We start from the raw sequence: 20,544 nt of genomic DNA on the forward strand, positions 1-20,544 counted from the left end.
TTGTTATTGTAGTATCAGTTTCATTGTAATTCATGTCATAAATTTTTAAAGCGATCATGGACGGTCTATCTCATCATTTGCTCCATGAACTCGTTATTGTTACTGGTGATAATTCTTCAACTTTTGGTTGAGTGCGTTATAGAACGGGTGAGTTTGATTGCGTAGGTTGAGCTATAAGCGCTAGGTTCGACAGCCTAGCCATCGTCACCCCCAACATCTTAACAATATCCTATAGAACATGTGTTCCCTATTGAGTAGCATGCTAGCGCTTGCAAGTTGTCGCTAGTTCGATCTTTTAGTTTACTTCAAGTGTTTATCATTGAGGTACTAGTATATGTTTTCACCATACCCCACATATTAAACCCTGGGACTAATACCCTTGGTTATGGCTAAATTGCTCGCACAAGATATGAACTAGCTTAGCTTTAGTCTTGACCAAATTGTTTGTGTAAGTCATGGATAAAGCTAATGCCTTCAAGTTATGCATTGGTTGATCGATTCATTGAATTGTAGGACTTCCGACCTTTTGATGGAAAGTGGTCTAAATTTAGTGATGTACATGATAATTTGTAATTTGTCACAATTAAAGGTGCACAATTTATTATTTAAAAGTGCATTATTTTCACGAGTAATATGAGTTTTTTGCACTTTTGATTCCACGATTATAGTGGGACACTATCAATATTGATACACGACTTTCAAACTTTGCAATATCAGTCCAAGACTATTGTTGTTGTTGTTTTTTTTTTTTTTTGCAAAAATGGTCATTCTGGCCCCATCAATTTCTCACTAGAGTAAGAGCCATTTCCGATCAAAATGGACCGGAAAATTGACAAAAAATGGGTCGGAAGGACCTTTTTGCAAAATAAAAAAAAATAATAATAAAAATAGTCGTGGACCGAAATGGTAAGGTTTGAAAATCATGGATCAATCATGATAATGCCGTTATAGTCGTGAGACCAAAAGTGCGAAAAAACTCTGAATAATATATATACACACACACAAACAAACACTTTAATACATAAGTAAAATATACACAATTTTATTGGAGTTAAACATATATGACACTGGTCGAATTTATGATAGTTGTTTGTTACTTATAATAATAATACTTATTTTCAATTGTTATATTTGTTTCTCACACTATTTGGGACACTTTGCTTTAAATAAGATTATAAGGTGAGCTTTATCCAAATATAACAATTGCAAACTTTCTCATAAATCAAAGAAAGTTATTTGTTTTACAATCGGTTTTATTTTCAATTTTAAAATTTGTACTTTTTATTTTATATTTTATATTGGAATACGGGTCAAATAGACTATCGAACTGTACACAATAATGCAATTAGGCCATTCAACATAAAAAAGCAACAATTAGATCTCTAAACTAACAATTTTCTTGCAATTAGTCTAATTTGTATATTTTCTAAGTTGCTAGCAGGTCACCTTTAATTTAAAATATTTTTTAGATTTAAAATATGTATTATTTAAAATAATTATTTAAAACTAAAAAAAAAAAATTGATCGTCTCCGGCCATGGATTCGTCTCCATGGCCGGAGACGAAGAAGTTATCTTCATCTCCATGGCCGGAGACGAAGATAACTTCTTCGTCTCCGGCTGGCCAGAGACGAAGTCCGGCCATGGAGACAAATCCATGGCCGGAGACGATTTTTTTTTTTTAATAATTATTGTAAATAATAAATATTTTTAAAAAATATTTTAAATTTAAAAAATATTTTTAATTAAAGATGACTTGCTAGCAACCTAGAAAACTTACAAATTAAATTAATTGTAAGAAAATGGTTAGTTTAGAGATCTAATTATTGTTTTTTTAGATTTAATGACCTAATTATATTGTTGTGTGCAATTCGATGGCTTATTTGACCCTCATTCTTTGTATGAGTTAATACCCAAAATCGTCCTCGACTATAGTGGTTTTTCTAAATTTCGTCCTAAACGACTTTGGTGACCTAATATCGTCCCAGACTTTTGTGTTTCGCTCAATTTAGTCCCAGATTTTTGTGTTTTTGCTCAATTTAGTCCCTCATTTGTTATTCTGTCCATTTGGTGTTAAATAAATAGACAATTCAGTAATTTTAATATTGGCATCTCTTTACTCATAGACATGTGAACTGCGAAATCCATTTTTTTTTTTTTACGAATTACTCCATAATTACTCCTAAAACTGCGAATATAAAATTTGATTTGCAGGTCTGGGAGTAAATCTGGGTGTAATTCGTACAAAAAAGAGGAATTTTGCACTTCACAAGTTGAAAGTAAAGAGAGATCAATATTAACATTACTGAATTATCCCTTAATTTAACACCAATTTGACGGAATAACAAATGGAGGACTAAATTGAGCGAAACACAAAAGTCTGGGACCATATTAGGTCACCAAAGTCGTTTAGGACAAAATTGAGAAAAACCACTATAGTCGATGACGATTTTGGGTATTAACTCTTCTTTATATATTTTCCAAATAAAAAATAGTACTCCTACGTAACAAGTAAACGATTTTTTAATTTTTTTTTTTTTGAATATAAAATTTATCTGGTTAACCACTTTACCGCGAACTGGGGTGTTTGTGTAATTTTACATTCCGAGTTTTCGAAGGTGCACCTCTCGCAAGTCACATGTAGGCTGACAATTTCAGCAGTTCTTCAATCCCGGTTACGAATTTACGATCTCTCTTCAGTTTTCAGTTTTCAGTTACCCTTCCCATTGTTCAAACATAAACCTGCTTTTGCGATTTCCCGTTCTCCATTTCATATATATCAGAAAATCTGATTGATACGATACCTAATTTGAAGAAGACCACGGTAAAATTGAAGCTGAGCTGATTTCTCGTTATAATCGGAAAAATGTCGTGGCTCCGATCGGCGGTGATCAAAGCGGTGGAGGTTGGGAACAAGAATAACCTCAATCGCTTCAAAACCTACGCCGATACCGTCGTCCAACAGGCCGGCCTAGCTGTAGCCGAGGGCGCCAAAATCTTCCAGGACCGCATTGTAATTGTAATTTTGTCCACTCTATTTTTCTGCATTTATCGGATAACTCTATGCATTGCCTAGGGTTTCTTTCTAAACGTGAATGGATAAAATTACGTGATATTTCATTTTACTGGGATGTTTCTGAAAATGTAACTAAATGGATACAATTTTAGTTCATATTTTCAATGTGCGTAATTTAGGGTTTTATGTCAGCTTAAGTAAGAATTTGATTCAGCTTCCCACTTATATAATACGGAGTATAATAATAGAATAATATAAGAGGATGTCTGTCAAAGTGTCAAGTGTTGGATATCCCGCCCAAGGAACAAAGATGCCTTTTTTCAATTGCAATAAGCCAATGAGTGAAAAGTATATTCTCAGTTTTGTTGCATTTTGGTACTATTTCAGTTCAATGGGTGCAGAAGTAGTTTTTTATCCGCAGGCATGCGTGTAATTATTACTTGTTTATATTTTCATTCTCAGTTTAAGACAACAAATTAGCTACTATGTATAACATTGCTCTGGGATCATATACTCGTGGAGTCATGGTGTGCATCTAGTGGTGGTATTGATTAATTAGGATTGAGTTTTCTAGTTGTTTTGGAATTGAATAACAATATTTGAACTTTATGAGTTCATCTCAGGAATGTTTTTCTCCTTTCAATAGGTTTTATTATCTATTTACTCCCTGTTGCAAATGTATGCCTCTCTGGAATTGCAGATCAAGTGGTTTGTATAGTGGGGGAAGGGTGTCATTTGGCGCTAGTTTCTTTTTAGCTTACCAAAGATATGGCTTTTAGTTTCTTGTCAAACTTAATGAGGAATGAAACCTGGGATTTTTCAATCTATTACTGTCATTGACTTTTCTATTTTTATGACTTACCCTACAGCAATTCTATGTCCTTGTTTTTGTCCCTGTGAGAAATGTAGTAATATAGGCCCACAGAAATGCATATGCATTTCAATCCATGTAGTGGTATAGGTCCACTGAAATGCACATGCTTACCCATGCATGCCAAGGAAAGAGAGATATACTATTTGCATAATTAATTAGTTACACAGAAGCTTCAAGGTTTTGGTTACCTTGCACTACACTAGTTGATGGTAACATGATATTTTTGTTTACTGAATGTTTGATCCAAATATCATGTAAAACTGAAGGAATTGTGAAATCATGTTAAGTGTTCCAATCACCCCCCCCCCCCCCCCGAACACACACACACAAATATTTTCTTCATTTTCTGTTCAGTTGATGAACTTTGTATTCATGTCAGGGCAATAGGAACTTCAAGAGCTTTAAACATACTGTGAAAAGGTTGGAAGAAGCTTCTGTTTCCTGTAGGGGACCAGAGAGAGTTCATTTGATGAGGAGATGGCTGGCTGCACTTAAAGTCATTAAAGAGATTGAAGAATTATCCGGAACTCCAATTGAAAATAATGAAAGAAGCGACGAGCAGCAATATCCTTCTGAAGGACCAACAGAGAGTTCAAAGAAACAATCTATGGTGAATAAGCAGTTAAACACTTTGGATGCCCTTGATTTTAACTGTGCTCTTATGTATAAAAAAATCAGCTTTTTGATTAGGTGTATTCTGTATTACATCGTAGCTTGGAATAAAAACTTCATAAATGTTTTGGTTTTGGGGGGTTGGAGTTAGGATGGAGATAATTTGATACCCCAAGTCCTGCATCAGTTGGTTATGAAATTATGCTCCATAAGTTGGATCTAAGGGCTCATTTGCAAAGTAGGGTTAATCATTATAGGACTTTTTGAGCCCAAATTCAGCTGAGAATATGGGTCTTGACAGCTCAGGTGGTGTACCAAGTACATGTATGGGCACGGGTCTAGGGCATCATGCATATTAAAAAAAAGAAAATTATTTGATCATTGTGTTCATTCGTAGACTAGATGTCAAGGCCTGGTTAATTTATTGACTATTTTGAGTTGAGTACTTGTGATTTTTCTCATCTGTCATGGTCTTGGTACTGCCATATTTCATGTGGTATAGAATTTTTTGGGTCTGCCAAATGTTGTAAATATTTGCTGGGTATTAAACCAATTGATTTTATCTTTAAAGTGAAACATAATGCTCATTGTGGTCACTGTTTTCTAACTTTTAGCGATCAGTTGCAGCAGCTTTGTACACTAATTGAAGAAACTTCTTCAATTGTACCTCATTTAATTTCTTGTTAAAGCTCAATGCTACAACTATATTTTGGTTTGTTGTTCTTGATTTATCCTTCCCATTATGGTTAATATTTAGTCAAACCTTCTAGGGGTTCTTAAGCTAATGCCTACATCATTATTTATAGGTTCTGTATTATGACTCTGATGTGGGTGGCGAACCAATGAATTTCCGCGATGTATTTCTGTATAGTCAAGCTTTGGAAGGCATCTCAATATGTATGGTATGTAATCAGTTCTCTCTTAGTTTTGCCCGCCCTTTACTATGCTTGATATCAATATCCCAGGATTCCCAGCAGGCTTTGATCCATGGATGCACTAGTTCTTTAGCCATTAATTGCTATCTATTGATCACCTAGGTTAACTGCAGGCTAACTCTTTTCTGTGATTTAGATTCTTGAATCCCCAAATGAAGAAGAAATTTCTCTTCTACTTGAATTGTTTGGGTAAGTTCTTTTACTATTTTTTTCAGCAACTTCATTCTTTTCTTTTCATCTTTTTGTTTTTTGTTTTTTTGTTTTTTTTTTTGTTTTGTTTTTTCCTTGGTTACGTGCATTATATTCCAGCCTCTTAAGTTAGCCTTCACTTTGAATCTGTCTCCTTTTTGTGGTGACGAGAGAAACCTGCAGCCACTACCCGAGGGTGTGCATTGAGTAAACCCCGCCTTGTGACCCTAGCCAGAAAGGACCACAAGGAGGTAAACCAACCTAGGTTGTCCATAGCTGACTGGCTCAAATCAAGAGGACTGAGATTCGAACTTGTGACCTTGTGGTTACAAGTTTGTAACCTTAGCCATATTGGCTGGAGTTAACCCTGCATCTGTCTCCTTTGTTTGTGTGGTACGTTGGGTTTAAGCCTTTAACTATACATCTTCCATATGCAGTCTCTGCCTTACTGGAGGGAAGGAAGTGCACAATGCAATAATCAGCAGTATACAAGATCTGGCAAAAGCCTTTTCAGGCTATGAAGATGAAGTACTGGTAAAAAAACAAGCTAATAACCATTGAGAAACTATTTAGCCTCTCAATTATTAAGTTCTTAGTCCAAATGTATTAAATTTCTCTTTAAATACTTGAATACCCACTTATCAAAATACTACACACACACATCTACATTCGATACCAGGAAGTTTTGGAGATGTTATAGGTTGCTAGGTTGTTTATTTGCATAGCACTGTAGCCAATGTTGAGATTTATGTTGTTTTACCCATTGACATTAACTTGTTTTACCAAACAATTAGGTTGTTTAACTGGTTAAACTATGAACTATGAGCTACAAGTCCACACAAAGGAAAATTTAATCTGATGTATTTCATATACTCCTGTTGGCATTTTAATATTTTATATCTTGCTTATTCCACTTAATTTCATACAACAATTGAAGTGTAGCTTATTTAACCTCGCTTTCATTTGGCAGGTAAAGCGAGATGAACTTCTCCAATTTGCAGAAGGAGCCATCACCGGATTGAAAATTAATGCAGATCTTGGAAGGTATTAGAACACCTCTATGTTTCTTTACTTATTTTTATACATGTAAGGCTTCGTGAGGTTCTAAATCTCAGCTTTTATTGAATATCCTTATTTTGTAGAGCTTTGTCCTAACATGCCATTCCTACAAAATACTAAAATAGATGAAGTCTCTGGTGTAGATCCTTCTTCTTTGTTAAGACTTGCCAGGTTTTTTATTATTTTTATTTTTATTTTTAAAGATGCTTCATATATCATTATGTGTGTGGAAACTGGAAAGAATGCACCATGTAGTTAATATGTTTGACTTAGAAATATCATAAGCTGATACAAATCAGACAGGATAGGGAACTAGGGAAGTAATCAAATAATCATTCTAGTGGCAGAATTCAAGGAAGCATAGAATAAGAGATTGACTGATTATGTAAATCTTTGCTTATTTTATGGAGCGTATAATACTATAATTAGGGATTGACTAAGTATGTAATTAGTAATTAGATCCTTCTTCTTTGTTAAAACTTGTCAGGTTTTTTTTTTTTTTTTTTTTTTTTTTTGTTTTGTTTCGTTTTGTTTTGTTTTGTTTTTTTTTTTTTTTTTTTTTTTTAAGATGCTTCATATATCATTATGTGTGTGGAAACTGGAAAGAATGCACCATGTAGTTAATATGTTTGACTTAGAAATATCATAAGTTGATATGAATCAGGTAAGAAAGGAAAGTAATCAAATAATCATTCTAGTGGCAGAATTCAAGGAAGCATAGAATAAGGGATTGCCTGATTATGTAAATCCTTGCTTATTTTATGGAGCGTATAATTAGGGATTGACTAAGTATGTAATCGGTAATTGATGCTCCTACCTTATTTTACATATGGTAATAGATTATAAATAGGGACCATCTCTTAGAAGAGTGGGCATCCAGTAAAATTGGAAAAATTAGCTCTAAGTAGCTGTGGGCAAGAATTTATTCTTGTTGGAGGGATATTCTTAGAATTCCCCTTGTTTTTACTTTATAAATTCTTGGCTCAAATTCATCCTGTCTCTTTATTCTTATCAATTGGTCTGACTTGCTAACCAACATGACACAATTGGACCCAAGAGTTCAAGCATTAGAGCAGAGTCGGGGAACACGACACACTAAATTGTGTCAAGGACTCACCAAGTTGGAGGAATCCATTGCTAAACTAACCAAGGTGGTTACCTTGTGGCCCATAGTAATGGGCATGATGTATCTAGTCTTGTCACCAAGGCTGGCTCCAAGATTGAATCCCCGATAGAAAAATCCAACACCGCCAAACCACCTCTATACCCCACCGCCACAAGTGGCCCCCAACTCACTACCATGAGGATTCCTAACTTCAATGGGATTGATCCGAGTGACTGTCTTGCTCAAGAAGAGCATTCCTTTGCTATCCAACAAACACGTGAAGAATTGAAGGGCACAACACCCTTTGTTAGTAAGGAAGGACCAACATACCATGTGTCGCAACAACAAACCTCAACATTGAACTTTAAAGTGGAAGTGTGGAACTCAAGGACAAATTCAATAGTGATCTCTCCACCCCTCTTGTTGAACAACCGATTGTTCTTCATCAAGTTGGCACTATGGATGAATTTGCTAATGATTATCAAGCACGGTCTATGTCATCAACCATTCACCACCAAGGCTCTTGCCAACCTTTTTTGCCAAGCTGCCCTGGTTCAATCTAGATCTTCCTCAACATTGTTGGGCCAAGACAGCCCAAGCCAAAAGGTGTGACTTAGAGTTTGCTAAGGGTAATAATGTCCTGCTAAAGCTCCAGCCTCATTGCCACTCTACAGTCCAACGTCGTATCAACGCAATGCTAGCTTTGTGATATTATGGGCCTTTTAGAATTTTGCAAAAATTAAGTGCAATCACCTACAAAAGCCCGTTGCCACCCACATTTAGAGTACACCATGTTTTTCATTGGTCACAACTCGGGCATGTTACATGACACCATGTTTTGCACTCTAGCCTTGAGGACAAGGCTGTTCCGTTAGCGGTCGGTAATGATACAAATCAGGCATGAAATGAAAGTAATCAAATAATCATTCTAGTGGCAGAATTCAAGGAAGCATCTAAATATCTAATAAGGGATTGACTGATTATGTAAATTCTTGCTTATTTTATGGATTGTTTAATTAGGGATTGACTATGTATGTAATCAATAATTGATGCTCCTACCTTATTTTACATATTTAATAGATTATAAATAGGGACCATCTCTGAGAAGAGAGGGTGCATAGGGCATCCAGAAAAATTGGAAAAATTAGCCCTAAGTAGTTGTGTGCAATATTCTTGTTGGGGGGCTTAGATGATCCCTATTTATAATCTATTACCATATCTAAAATAAGGTAGGAGCATCAATTACTGATTACATACTTAGTCAATCCCTAATTATACGCTCCATAAAATAAGCAAGGATTTACAAAATCAGTCAATCCCTTACACTATGCTTCCTTGAATTCTGCCACAAGAATGATTAATTTGATTACTTTCCTTTCCTGCATGATTTGTATCGTACGTCCTCCATCGCAATTGTGTATCTGGTTGCAGTAACAAGGATTGATTCAACCTGTTTTTAACTTCCTTTTTTTTTTTTTTTTTTTTTTGTAGTTTTATTTGTTGAAATAATGAAATGTAGGAAAATCCTAGTCTAACCCTATCATAGTCATCTTGTCTATCAGTATCAATGTATGCATTGCAATATTATTAATATAATCAATATATATCTTCTCTGGTTTTCATATTTGCCACTTGACAGGACTTCAATCCCTCAATTTCAACACTATTAAATACAAAAAATTAGAATTTTAAAATTATAAAATAATACCAAGGAAAAAGGGAGAACAAAGAAGAATTGGTTTTACCCATAATTCCACAAATATTATACAAGGCAGACAAAATGGGTAACAGGGATTAAATTTTGCTTCTATTATTGCATCCTGATTAGTGAGTTATGTGATGATCATTTCTATTCTTGATCAATAGCATCTCTCCTTCTGTGATTTCTAGTTGCTTTTTATTGTGTCCTCGATACAAATGAATACCCATTTTTTGGTTATAAGATAGTTTCTTTAATATGAAGAGTTTCATTTTGGTACTACCGATGTATGGTGGCATTCAGTTTAATTTTGGTATGGCGAAAGCAATTTTGATGTTGTTGGAAAATATTTTGTGTTGGAAACATTTGTCTTGGGCAGCCTGAAATTTACTCTTGTTTTTGTGCCTTGAGAAGAGGATTAGGTTTTTGGGCAGTTTAGCATTTATTGTGGACTTTTCCAATGCCTTCTGTTTGCCTATATATTTGGTGTGTAATCTGAAGCTTTCTATGAAATAATAAACATCATTTCTACTTTTCCCTTCTACTGTTCTACAGATGTGTTTTGACTTTTTCCAATGTTCATATACGTCTGTTTTACAGAATTGACGCTGAGGTATCCACACTGAAAAAGAGGCTTGAGATTAGAGAAAAGAAGGAATCTGTAAATGAAGGTCACAAAACAATCTCCCAAGAGACTGCCACGACAGTAGAGGTGAACCTGGCTTTTCTTGTATTTTATTTCCTTTATTGAGACTATAAATTAACTAATGATATAGTTAAATAGGATCAATGGCCTTAAGATTCTGATATTTTTAGATGACTTGAAGATGAATGTGGACTTCTTGTTGTTGCCATGGTCTGACCTATTAATTGATATTTTATGGATAATTTGAAAATGGGTCCCCTGTTTATGGACTTTAAGTTGTGAATATTTTAAATTTTTAATACGGCTTTCCTCCTTTCATCCGGTGCATCTTGCATGTTGATTTTCCATGATTGGAAATATATTTACAATGTCTTTATTTCTTCCCAACAGACTCTGAAGGAAACACTTGCTCATATTCGAGCCTGCTCCAGATTAGAAGGGCTTTTACTGAAGAAGATAGCTCTTAAATATGGGGATTCCCCTGAAATTCATGCTCAAAAGGTATTTTACTCTTTACTCTTGTGTTTTTAATTTTTGCGTTTTTTTTACTCAAATATGACTAGTGGTGAAGTGCTCATTTTTATTTGGAATACTGTGCTAAATTGTATGTGTGTTTTTGTATTCATTACTTTATTTTTGTTGAATGTGTGTTCTTAGAAAATTGTAGAATGTGTGCTTCTAGCAACCTTTTATTTTTTGCAGGTTGACAAATTGAAAATTTTATGTGAATCACTTGCTAGCTCCAGCTCAAAAGCAGAGAGGAAGATCTCAGACCAAAGGTTATTTGTTTACTCTTTGCTTTCACAATCTATGTTCTAATCAAAATGAGCACTATATATGCAGATATGAATTTTTTTTTTGCTTCTTTATTTGTTTTCTTTTTGTACTCTTGACAGAGTTCAAAGGGAGGAGGCTTTAAGATTCCGTGTTGCCAAGGCCATTGAAGTCAGTGAAATAGAGAAGGTATTGTGCTCAGAAAAGAAGAACAAGGCTTTACATTGCAGCACTAAGTAGTCTGATTATGGAAGTTAAATTGGGTTTTCATAACATAATAAACTTGGCATGCTGAGATGAGATAATTCTTACTTTATGGCCATATATAGTGTTAACACTGTTAAAGTACAGTCCTTAAGAATATGCAAGATTAATGGCGTGCTTTGGCATCTATTGTGTTCTGAGATACTTGTAACTGTTTATTGCCTTTCTTTGTTCTTCAGGAATTATCAGTTGAGATTTCTGCACTAGAGAAACAGAGAGATGAACTTGAAGCTCAATTGAAGCAGGTCCTTGTTCTTGTGCATAAGGGATTTAGGAATTAGTACTCTTAATTGAAGCACATCCTGGTTGTAGTTTCACCTGATATTGGTGATCCATTTATCTTAGATTCTTAAAATTATTATATTACAAGTATATTGTTAAGGATCTTGTCAAGAAATATTATTAGAAACTTAAAAAAAAAAAAAAAAGGACAGCCAAGATGATTTAGTTTTGAAGATTAATATACGAGAAGTATCTTACTGTTAGGTTAGCTAATTGGTTTACCTCCCAGTTTTGGACTCATGATGGTTTTTTGCAAGAGTTATTTTCATTCTTAGAAAAATAAGATTGAAAAAAATGTTTTTCTTCTATTTTTTCGTTTGATTGTGTTTCATAATCATTTCTATATTTCTCTTTCAAGCATTTTCATAGATAGGATAAAATTGTCAGGTGAAAATTTCCTTGGCTGCGGTTAACGGACGCCTTCGCAATGCTAGAGAAGAGAGGGACCAGTTCTATGAGGCTAATGATCAGATTGTTGCTCATTTGAAAACTAAGGTTTGCCTTCTCTTTTTGTAATTTGCTTCTTTTTGCAACTTGACTTTCCAGTGGTTATCATGGAGTTGAAGTTCCAAGGTGTTTGATATTTACCTTCATTAATTGGTTATTTTCATTTTGAGATAATGGTGCAACTTTTTCAGGAAGATGAGCTGTCAAAAGTCATAAGCTCATGTAGAGTGGAAGGTAATGTTCTTAGTACATGGATCAATTTTATGGAGGATACTTGGGCACTTCAATGCTCTTATACAGAGGCTAAAAGAAAAGAGGCCATGTATGCAACTGAACCTATCTACATGATTTAAAAAAAAAAATACTTATATCTACCTATATGCTAGTTTTCACTTTGCTAAATCTTTGATTTTAATTAATGAAAATGATTTTATTTTGTTGAATAATTGTTATTTTGTATTTTCAAGTGATGAACTAGAAGGACATGAAGACTATTTTGTGAACTTGGTCATTCAACTCCTCTCTGCTTACAAGGTATGGATTTATTTTGCATTATAGCCACATCTTCTGGCCAAGCATTGAACGCTTATGTGACTGACCTAGTGTTTCTTGTTTAGAGACACTTAAAACCTTCTATTGATCGCATAGAGAAATATGTGGAGAACTTGAAGAGTTTAGGCACAGGGTAATGTCTTTGTTTGCATTGATTTATCCATAATTTTATTCTTATCATACTTATTGAACTCTTTAGTTTATACAAACAGTTCAATTGCGGCTCTTGGTGTTGGTCATGATGATTCAAAAGCATTGAACCCTAGGAATAACCTTGAGGAGGAATACCTGGACTATGAGACTAAGGTAAGTTGAAATTGTGGCTTTATGGTTTTAATAAATGACATGGTTGCTGAGCATGCTTTAGTATTTTGGGAAATTTGGCTGCCTTGAACTGTCACTCTAATTCCTGTGATTAGTATCCTCTATGGTAGTGTTCTTTTGGGATTTTTTTTATTTTTTTTATTTTTTTTAAATTTTGGGTGGGGGGGTGGGTGCCAATTTTCATCACCAAATTCCTTTGTCTTTTCAGTTCTTGCTCAGAAAACCATATCTTATTCTTGTGACCATGTAAGGGACAAAACAAAGATGTTCTTTTGTTGGTCGTCCTTTTTTACGTGTAGAGTGTAGACATGCACATGCACATGCACAGTGATCAAGTTCTTATGATATGGTTTTCAACTGCAGATTATAACCACCTTTAGTGTGGTGGATAATATGAGGGAGCAGTACTATGCTCAACAAGGGAAAATCTCCAGGTTTAATTTTTGGTTATTCTTGCTGCATTTAGTTTTCTTTTGAAACTTCATGAAATAATTTACTTCTCCCATTTTGTTGCAGGAAAGATAATTCCAAAGTCAAAGAACTATTTGATAATATTGAAAAGCTGAGAACTGTATTTGAGTCTATTGAGAGACCAAATCTTGAAATGGAAACTCCTCCAGATCAAGAGGCTGAGAGTTCATCCAGTGAAAATCCACACGAAGATGTGTCACATCCTACAAAGGAGGCTGGTGAGATTCCGGATGTCAGAGAAAAGGAGCACAATAAATCGCCAGCAACCAATGTTCAGGAACAAGAACCATCAGCTCCCAAATCAGAGCAGGTTCTCGATGCAGAAGCAGAATTGGCTCAATTGGAGTCTGAATTTGGCAAGGTCAATCCGGATTACTCTGTAGAAGAGATTGGTGATTGGGAGTTTGATGAGTTGGAAAGAGAATTGAGATCTGGGGATTCTGCAACCAACAAATAGAATGAAACACATGCCCAACTGCTCAATTGTTTATTAGGTTCAATAAACAAGTTGGCCAAAGAGATTCTTGTATTTTGGGATGTACTGCAATGTATTCATTTTCATGTAAATACTCAACTGTGATGCAAACATTCTATTTCATGTAACAAACACAATCTTTTAGCTAGAGTGGATCCATTTATGTATATTTTGTGATTCAGCATAAACTTATTGAGCTTTTATAGATGGAATTAAAGTTTTCTCTGGATTGGCTGTTTGTCATCTTGCTCTATTTTAACAGTATAATAATTGTGCCGGAGATGAAACTTTCCATCTTTGACTTTCAGCTTATCCTCTAGATGCACATTAAAAATACCCGAGTTTTTGATTGGGTGATGTATGCCCAGTTTCTGTTAAAATGGGACTTCATAACAATGCAGGTCTGTTGGCCATCTCTTGAAAAGGACAGGACACTTGATTTTACTTTCCAGGAGGAGGTTCAAACAACACAGAAAGGTAGATTTTATATGTAATCTTTGTTTATATTGTACACCAGCGGGTCACAGTCTATCGATACAGAAGCTGAAATTTGTCTTATCTTTTGAAGGGCACCATCATTATGCAGGGGCTCCATTGTTTTCTCTGGTGGGAGTTGAAATTGAGCCACACAAAATCATCAGAAAGCTGTTTGTGAATAATGACCTACCATTGGCCCAGGTATTGCATACTAGCTTTTCAATAAACTATTATGAAGTCATCTGCTGTCTTTTGTGCTGTTTGGATACCCGGCAATGAAGGCCCTCCCTATTGATCTGGAAGGGCTCTATTTGCTGCTGTTTGAACTTAAAACATAGAAGTAATAGCATCCAGATTTTCTGGTTGTGGTGGGTCATCTTGCATTGTGGTTGTGCTTCCTTCTTGCATCTTTTTGTTTTATCCCTTCCTGTTGCTTGAGAGCTACAACACAATTCGAGATTGAATCCGTGAAAATAGCTTTAAAGAACGTGAATCTTCATTCTAATCGAGCCAAATTTCTTAGAAACCACCTTATTTGGGTGTGGCTCCACCCCTGTCCCTGTGTGTTGCCTCCATACCAGCATGCCTAGTATAAAAACACACAAGAAATTGCCATATTAATTGTGAAAAGAAAGGCATAACTGACAACATGTAGGGGCAGTTTCAACTTTGGAAAAAATTGACACAAAGTCTGGAGCTTCACAGGAGAATCCTCTTATCTTCTCTCCTTTTCTCCACCATGAAATGTCGGACCTGAGTGCTCCTTGTTCACTAGTTTGGCATCTACAATCTTTAATTTCATCTCCTTTTTATATTCAAATATATAAAATATGTTTTTTTTTTTTAATTATAATAATACCAATAATATCAGATACAACTATATCTGATTTATCATATTACACCGGGTACTATTAACACTAGTATTGAATACTAATGATACTCGGTATAATTAAAAGAAAAATTATATATAGTTGTATTTCGTACTATTGGCACTCTAGAAAATCCTATAAAATATAACATATTGCACATGGGGTTATGTCAAAAAAATAATGCAACTTGGAGAATTAAAAAAATAAAAAAGCCCCTGGAATCCAGTAAAAGTAGGGAAACTAGGTAAAGCTAAAGTGCTTCTTGAGCTGCAAGTGTAATTTATATTTCATGTTTGTCTTCTCTAAAGTGAAAAACCGAACCAGTTATTCCACAAACAAACATGCACTACACACAAAACCTAGATTAAACTACAGAGTTAACATATGACTCTTGGATTGTTTGCACTGTATAATACAGGAACCCTAGTTAGGGTTTATAGCAATCCATAAGATAAGACAATTAATGTTTACCAGCTTCGGAGTTTTCTTCTTGTTTTAGTGTGTTTTTTCTAAAGTAGTGAAACACAATAGTCCTTGGACTAAGTAGAGGTGGCAGTGAGAACTGAGAGTAAAAAGGTCAAAATTTAGGAATATGTATGAACACACAAGACAAGAGAAGAACTCTGGCTAAAGACAACACTTTCATACTTGGAAGTATTTAAGAAGTCTTTTTTTTTAAAGATAAAAAATAAATTAAAATTCTCTGTGGTGTTTGTCCTTTTCCTTAACTGTGCCATCCCTCATCTGCTCCTCTTTAAAATGATACCTTCTCCTTCATATGTTTACATATCTCAAGAAGATATATGAACAGAGAGAGAGAGAGAGATGGAGAAATCTGTTGGCAGTTCATGTGATCATGCAGAAGAAGACTATATTGACATGGAAGTTGCCTCACATTCCTCCATTTCCAACCATTCCAAATGCTCTCCACCCCATCCGAGAGAATTTGAGTTCCAAATGTTCTCAAGCTCCTCACAAAGGGACACCATCACTTCCCCAGCAGATGAACTCTTCTGCAAAGGGAAACTTCTCCCTCTTCACCACCTCCCACCTCGTGTAGAAATGGTAGAGAAGCTCCTCCAGAATCCTACCACTTGCACTAACAAACCCAAAAATTATGACGAGGTTGATGTGTTTGAAGAGTCTGCCTGTTTATTCACAACCATGACTCATACTCCTACCAGCAATACCCCATTCCAGTCCTGTAATATTTCTCCCTCGGAGTCCTTCCGAGTTAGTGGGGAACTAAACCCTGATGATTACTTTGTTGAGCAAGCAACAGAAGAAGTCGGTATCTTTTCTTCAGATGAAAATTCAAAAAGATTCCAGACGAGAAAGCTTAAGCTGATCAAGCAGTCCGCATTGAGCTCAAAACTGAAAGCTTCCCGAGCTTTCCTAAGATCTTTATTTGCTAAATCCAGCTGCTCATCAAGTGAAGCTTCTGCAGTTACTTCAAGAATCATTAAAAAAGGATGTGTTCCTCCTGCCAGTGAGGATTCCAAAGTATCCAAGAAGGATCCATTCGGTCAAACTCAAAGATATGGATATCAAAGTTCATCTTCTCTTGCAAAGAGCTTCAACAAAGAAAATGAAGGGTCATTTTCAGGTTCTTTCAGAACGGTATCAACGACAAAATCTTCACATTCAGAGATTGAGAATTCAATCCAGGCAGCCATTGCTCACTGTAAAAGATCTCAGCAGCAGTTTCAAACAAGAAAGAACACAACTGACCTTGGATTTTGCTCACTGTCAGCTTCTAGAGTTATATATGAAGAACAAGAAAGACCGGAGCTCTGCAGGGGTTAATATTTCTTACTTCTCTTTACTTTTGGGGTGGAGGGTGTGGTAGAAGACATTGAAAATGAACAAAGTTTTATTAGCTTTATGCTATATTTCTTTCCTTTATAACTTGGTGACTTTGTGTCAGACCCATCATGTATTTTGGCCAATAATAATTTTTTTGGTCAAAAATTGTGCAGACATGTGAAAGTTAAAGGATCTTCAAAGAAGCACAAATCTTTAAGGTAACCCCATCACTCTGAATAAGCTTAGTTCACAAATTGAATATAAATTTCATTTCATAAAGGAAGCAGGTTTTACAAATTTTACACAGTATTCAGGTTTCATAGGCAAAATGAATTCCATCCCACAAGCATCTACAGTTAAAATGGTTTCGAAAACTCTACTCTCAATCTATAATTCCTTCCTGGGGGGAGAGTAAACCGGAGCAATGAGCCATCATTTTCTCGACTCCTCCAAACAAGGAAGATGCAAAGCATCGTTCTTGAGCAAACGCTCCCCAATTGTGTCTTCTATGATAGTATCTAAGATAGCAACAACGTTAGCCAGCTTAGTCGTTTTACTTCCACGAGTCATAGGGCATAAATCCTCTCAATGTCAGAGTTAGAGAACTCGGAGTGAATCCACGAGTTGGAGACACTCCTATGCTTCTCCCGTTTTCTCATCGATCTGTTTCTCCTTGATTTCACCACATAGTAAGTCATGGTCCCGAGAACCCCAGCCATTATTATCCCTCCCACGAGTGTAACCAGTATTGCAGCCCACTCGTATTTCCGACCAACCACTATATAAGAGGACGCAATAAATGCCACCGAAGTACACACAGAAGCCAACCACATCAACTTGTTAATTACCTCTACCACTCTTCTTTCCGCCTTCGTCTCACCTCTAACCAATGTAATTTGAACTACGACAACAGCGAGGGACGTAAAGAGTGCAATGGCGTTGAAGATGAAGAAAATCTTAAAGGATGCACGGCTCACAACCACCGCCACCCCATCGTTATCGTCTCCACCCGGAACAGTGAAAATAGCGGCAAAGGCAACCGTTGCGAAAAGCACGGCAACCACAGTCACGGAATTTGTGGCATTGTTGATCCCTTCTCGGTGAAGTTTCCTAAGCTCTTTAGCAATTCCGTGAACATTTTTGTTTGTCCTCTTAGTTTGTTCCAGCTGGATATGTATATCTTTCTTGATTTGAGTCACGGTTTTCCTTAACTCATCTCTTGGTTGGTTCAGTTCGTTTGCCCTAAGAGCACCGTAACGAGCTAGGCACCCCTTTATATCCGAGGACTCTTCAGAGAGGGGAAGATCTTCGGCAATGTCGAGAGCTGTTTTATGATCTCTGGTCAGTGCATTGACATTCATGTCAGGCAAGCGAAGCAACTCATGCACTATCTGCAACGAGAAAGTTTTCAAATAATTACTCAATTACCCTAGAAAGTCACAACAGTTAATGATGCGGAGTGATGAAAACTAAGGAATAAGTAAACGAGTCCGATGTAGCTGGTTGTATGGACAAATTTGATTTGGACTACTTTCTTGTACTCGACACTGAAAAACAAATCCTATGCAGCTTATAAGTAACAAAAGCTGACCAAAATTCCTTTTACGATAACATAATTATAGAAAATGAATCCAAAATTGTCAAGTTTTCCTTTTCAAGCAAAGCATATCGTGGATGAGTGAATATTTTTTAGCCAATGCATCTGAGAAGCCAAACACCCCTAGAAACACAATGACCCTGTTTGGTAAATGGCTGTCAGCTGATAGCTATTAGTTGATTGGGTTAATTAGAGGGTATAAATAGTTGATAAAATAGCTGATTGTAGAAAGGTGTTTGGTAAATTAGCTTTTAGCTGATAGCACTATGCAAAGCATACCTCCACGCGTTTTTTCCTAGTGGCTACGTGTAATGCTGTATTCCCATTCTTGTCCGGCAGCATAACGATGGCTGCATCAGCATCAAGAAGTAACTTCACCACCTCGCCGTTGACCCCTTTCACGGCCATATGCAATGCCGTCTGCCCTTTCTTGTCTGTTCTCCGTGCCAATTGTGGATCTTTGTCGAGCAGTGCCTTGACAATGTCTACATGCCCTTGTCTAGCAGCTAAATGCAACGCATTTTTCCCATTGGATCTCGAAATCTCAACTAAGGCGCAATCCTTAGCGAGCAACTCATTGACCACAGCTGTATGCCCTCTCGATGCTGCTGTTATAAGAGGAGTGGCATTCGAAGGGCCAACCGTTTTACTTAGCTCGGGATCATGGTCCAATAGCACTTGCACAATGGCTGTAATATAATAAACGAATAAATAGAAAGGTTCTTAGCATACGAAACAAGGACAAAATAAATTCACGAATCTCGAATCATTACCGTGATGTCCCTGGCTTGCAGCAACGTGAAGAGGATCGAACAACGATCTATTCTTCTTAGTAAGGGTTTCTTTATTCGAATACTTCAACAATTCTTTTACCACCTCGAGATGCCCCTTATCAGCCGCGGTGAACAATGCTGTCTCGCCCAACTCGTTTACCTCATTCACTACCGACGCCCTGATCTCAGCAACCTCGTGGTCAAACTCAGCTCCACTCAGCGTCCCAACCATTTGAGAATCGATACCATCAAGTATTTGCTTCACGGCCACAAGATCACCCTTCTGAGCTGCCAAATGAAGCTCGGTGTCGTTGTGCCTGCCCGTCACCTGCTTCACATATTTCTTCTTCCCCGCTTGGTCAATCCTCTTCCCCGAATTCGAAAGCACCAGAGCAGGTGCTGTTGCTGAGGATGGAGATGGGGTTGGTGATGGCTCACCTAAAGGATTTGTTGGACTGCCCAAATCTTTCTCTATTTCTATCTCACCTTTTACATATCAATTAATCCTTAATTAGTCACAAACTCACAATCAAATTAACACAAAAAGCTTATCAAAATTAGAACCCTAGCATTCTACCAATGTCTGAACTTTGAAACTGAAATGTCCTGCACAAACCCCCTCCCCAGTCCCCACCTGATTCTACCCTTTCAAGAATCATATAAATATCAAGTGCCCATCATGTTATATGCTGTTAAACTTCATAGATTTCTCTTAGTTTCATCTCTATCAGAATAAAAATCTTGTCTTTACAAAATTATTATACCGATCTTCAAGAAAATTGTTCAGAAAAGAAACCCGGAGCTTGATGCACAAGTTGATATTGAAATCATCAAACATTGAGATTAGTTGTTGTGGGAGGTAGGAAAGGGAGAGTTTTGGTACCTTCAAGAGGAGAAGCCATGGCTGAGCAGACAGGACAGAGAAAACAAAGCCCCTCAGAGCTGAACTTTGACTGGAGAATGAAGTGATTGGGATTTTAAGGATTTTTTTTGAGCTTTTTTTGACTATCAGAGACAGTGAAGCGCCAAAGAAGGTGACGAAAAGAAAAAAGAGAGAGAAAGACAAAAGAGGAAGCTGCCATGGAAGCTCCAGTTCAGACAATTAGGTATGTTTTATTATTATTATATTTTTATGATAATTATAATATTACATTTACAACTATAATTATAAAAAAATCGAGTATACCAATGGATACTAATGTTTTTACTATATGAGATAGAATTTTATTATATATATTCTCAAATTCTATTGCTGTAGTAAAGAGCGTCGTCGTGATATGGAGACAATGAGATAGAATTT

The 20,544-nt window shown here is 36.2% G+C and overlaps 3 protein-coding genes across 7 annotated transcripts; 2 read left to right on the forward strand and 1 right to left on the reverse strand.

The window, feature by feature from the left end:
• The first annotated feature begins 2,616 nt into the window (after positions 1-2,616).
• On the forward strand, positions 2,617-13,951 carry LOC109186439 (intracellular protein transport protein USO1-like). Of its 4 annotated transcripts, none has more exons than XM_019336418.1 (18): positions 2,617-3,017; positions 4,268-4,498; positions 5,307-5,402; positions 5,572-5,624; positions 6,062-6,158; positions 6,595-6,668; positions 10,088-10,199; positions 10,524-10,634; positions 10,836-10,912; positions 11,030-11,096; positions 11,351-11,416; positions 11,841-11,948; positions 12,092-12,222; positions 12,368-12,434; positions 12,518-12,585; positions 12,665-12,758; positions 13,140-13,210; positions 13,293-13,951. In XM_019336418.1, the coding sequence occupies exons 1-18, from the start codon at positions 2,865-2,867 to the stop codon at positions 13,702-13,704; spliced, it is 2,088 nt and encodes a 695-aa protein (XP_019191963.1). In that variant the 5' UTR covers positions 2,617-2,864; the 3' UTR covers positions 13,705-13,951. The 4 variants fall into 4 exon arrangements, with proteins under 4 accessions (XP_019191963.1, XP_019191964.1, XP_019191965.1 ...); XM_019336419.1 differs by having other exon boundaries at positions 2,618-3,011; XM_019336420.1 differs by lacking the exon at positions 2,617-3,017 and adding an exon at positions 4,080-4,097.
• Positions 13,952-15,198: 1,247 nt separating this feature from the next.
• On the forward strand, positions 15,199-17,125 carry LOC109186679 (probable membrane-associated kinase regulator 4). Its single transcript, XM_019336776.1, has 2 exons — positions 15,199-16,869; positions 17,048-17,125. Exons 1-2 carry the CDS (start codon positions 15,894-15,896, stop codon positions 17,053-17,055), a joined length of 984 nt encoding a protein of 327 aa, XP_019192321.1. The 5' UTR covers positions 15,199-15,893; the 3' UTR covers positions 17,056-17,125.
• On the reverse strand, positions 17,121-20,284 carry LOC109186676 (ankyrin repeat-containing protein ITN1-like). 2 transcript variants are annotated; one of them, XM_019336771.1, is made up of 5 exons: positions 20,128-20,284; positions 19,245-19,730; positions 18,751-19,160; positions 17,435-18,265; positions 17,121-17,392 (listed from the first exon to the last, which is right to left on the reverse strand). In XM_019336771.1, exons 1-4 carry the CDS (start codon positions 20,144-20,146, stop codon positions 17,441-17,443), a joined length of 1,740 nt encoding a protein of 579 aa, XP_019192316.1. In that variant the 5' UTR covers positions 20,147-20,284; the 3' UTR covers positions 17,121-17,392; positions 17,435-17,440. The 2 variants fall into 2 exon arrangements, with proteins under 2 accessions (XP_019192316.1, XP_019192315.1); XM_019336770.1 differs by having other exon boundaries at positions 17,121-18,265.
• Positions 20,285-20,544: the final 260 nt, after the last annotated feature.

This window comes from Ipomoea nil, unplaced genomic scaffold (genome assembly GCF_001879475.1).
Source record: "Ipomoea nil cultivar Tokyo-kokei standard unplaced genomic scaffold, Asagao_1.1 scaffold1407, whole genome shotgun sequence".
Classification (NCBI taxonomy): Eukaryota; Viridiplantae; Streptophyta; class Magnoliopsida; order Solanales; family Convolvulaceae; genus Ipomoea; species Ipomoea nil.

Excerpts from the sequence above, each read along its gene's own strand:
- LOC109186439 (XM_019336418.1), top strand. The coding sequence starts at position 2,865 with ATGTCGTGGCTCCGATCGGCGGTGATCAAAGCGGTGGAGGTTGGGAAC. Across the intron at positions 4,499-5,306 it reads GTTCAAAGAAACAATCTATG|GTTCTGTATTATGACTCTGA; the intron begins GTGAATAAGCAG and ends CATTATTTATAG. Across the intron at positions 11,949-12,091 it reads TTGCTCATTTGAAAACTAAG|GAAGATGAGCTGTCAAAAGT; the intron begins GTTTGCCTTCTC and ends CAACTTTTTCAG.
- LOC109186679 (XM_019336776.1), top strand. The coding sequence starts at position 15,894 with ATGGAGAAATCTGTTGGCAGTTCATGTGATCATGCAGAAGAAGACTAT.
- LOC109186676 (XM_019336771.1), bottom strand. Across the intron at positions 19,161-19,244 it reads TGCAAGCCAGGGACATCACG|CCATTGTGCAAGTGCTATTG; the intron begins GTAATGATTCGA and ends ATTATATTACAG. Across the intron at positions 18,266-18,750 it reads CTAGGAAAAAACGCGTGGAG|ATAGTGCATGAGTTGCTTCG; the intron begins GTATGCTTTGCA and ends TTCTCGTTGCAG.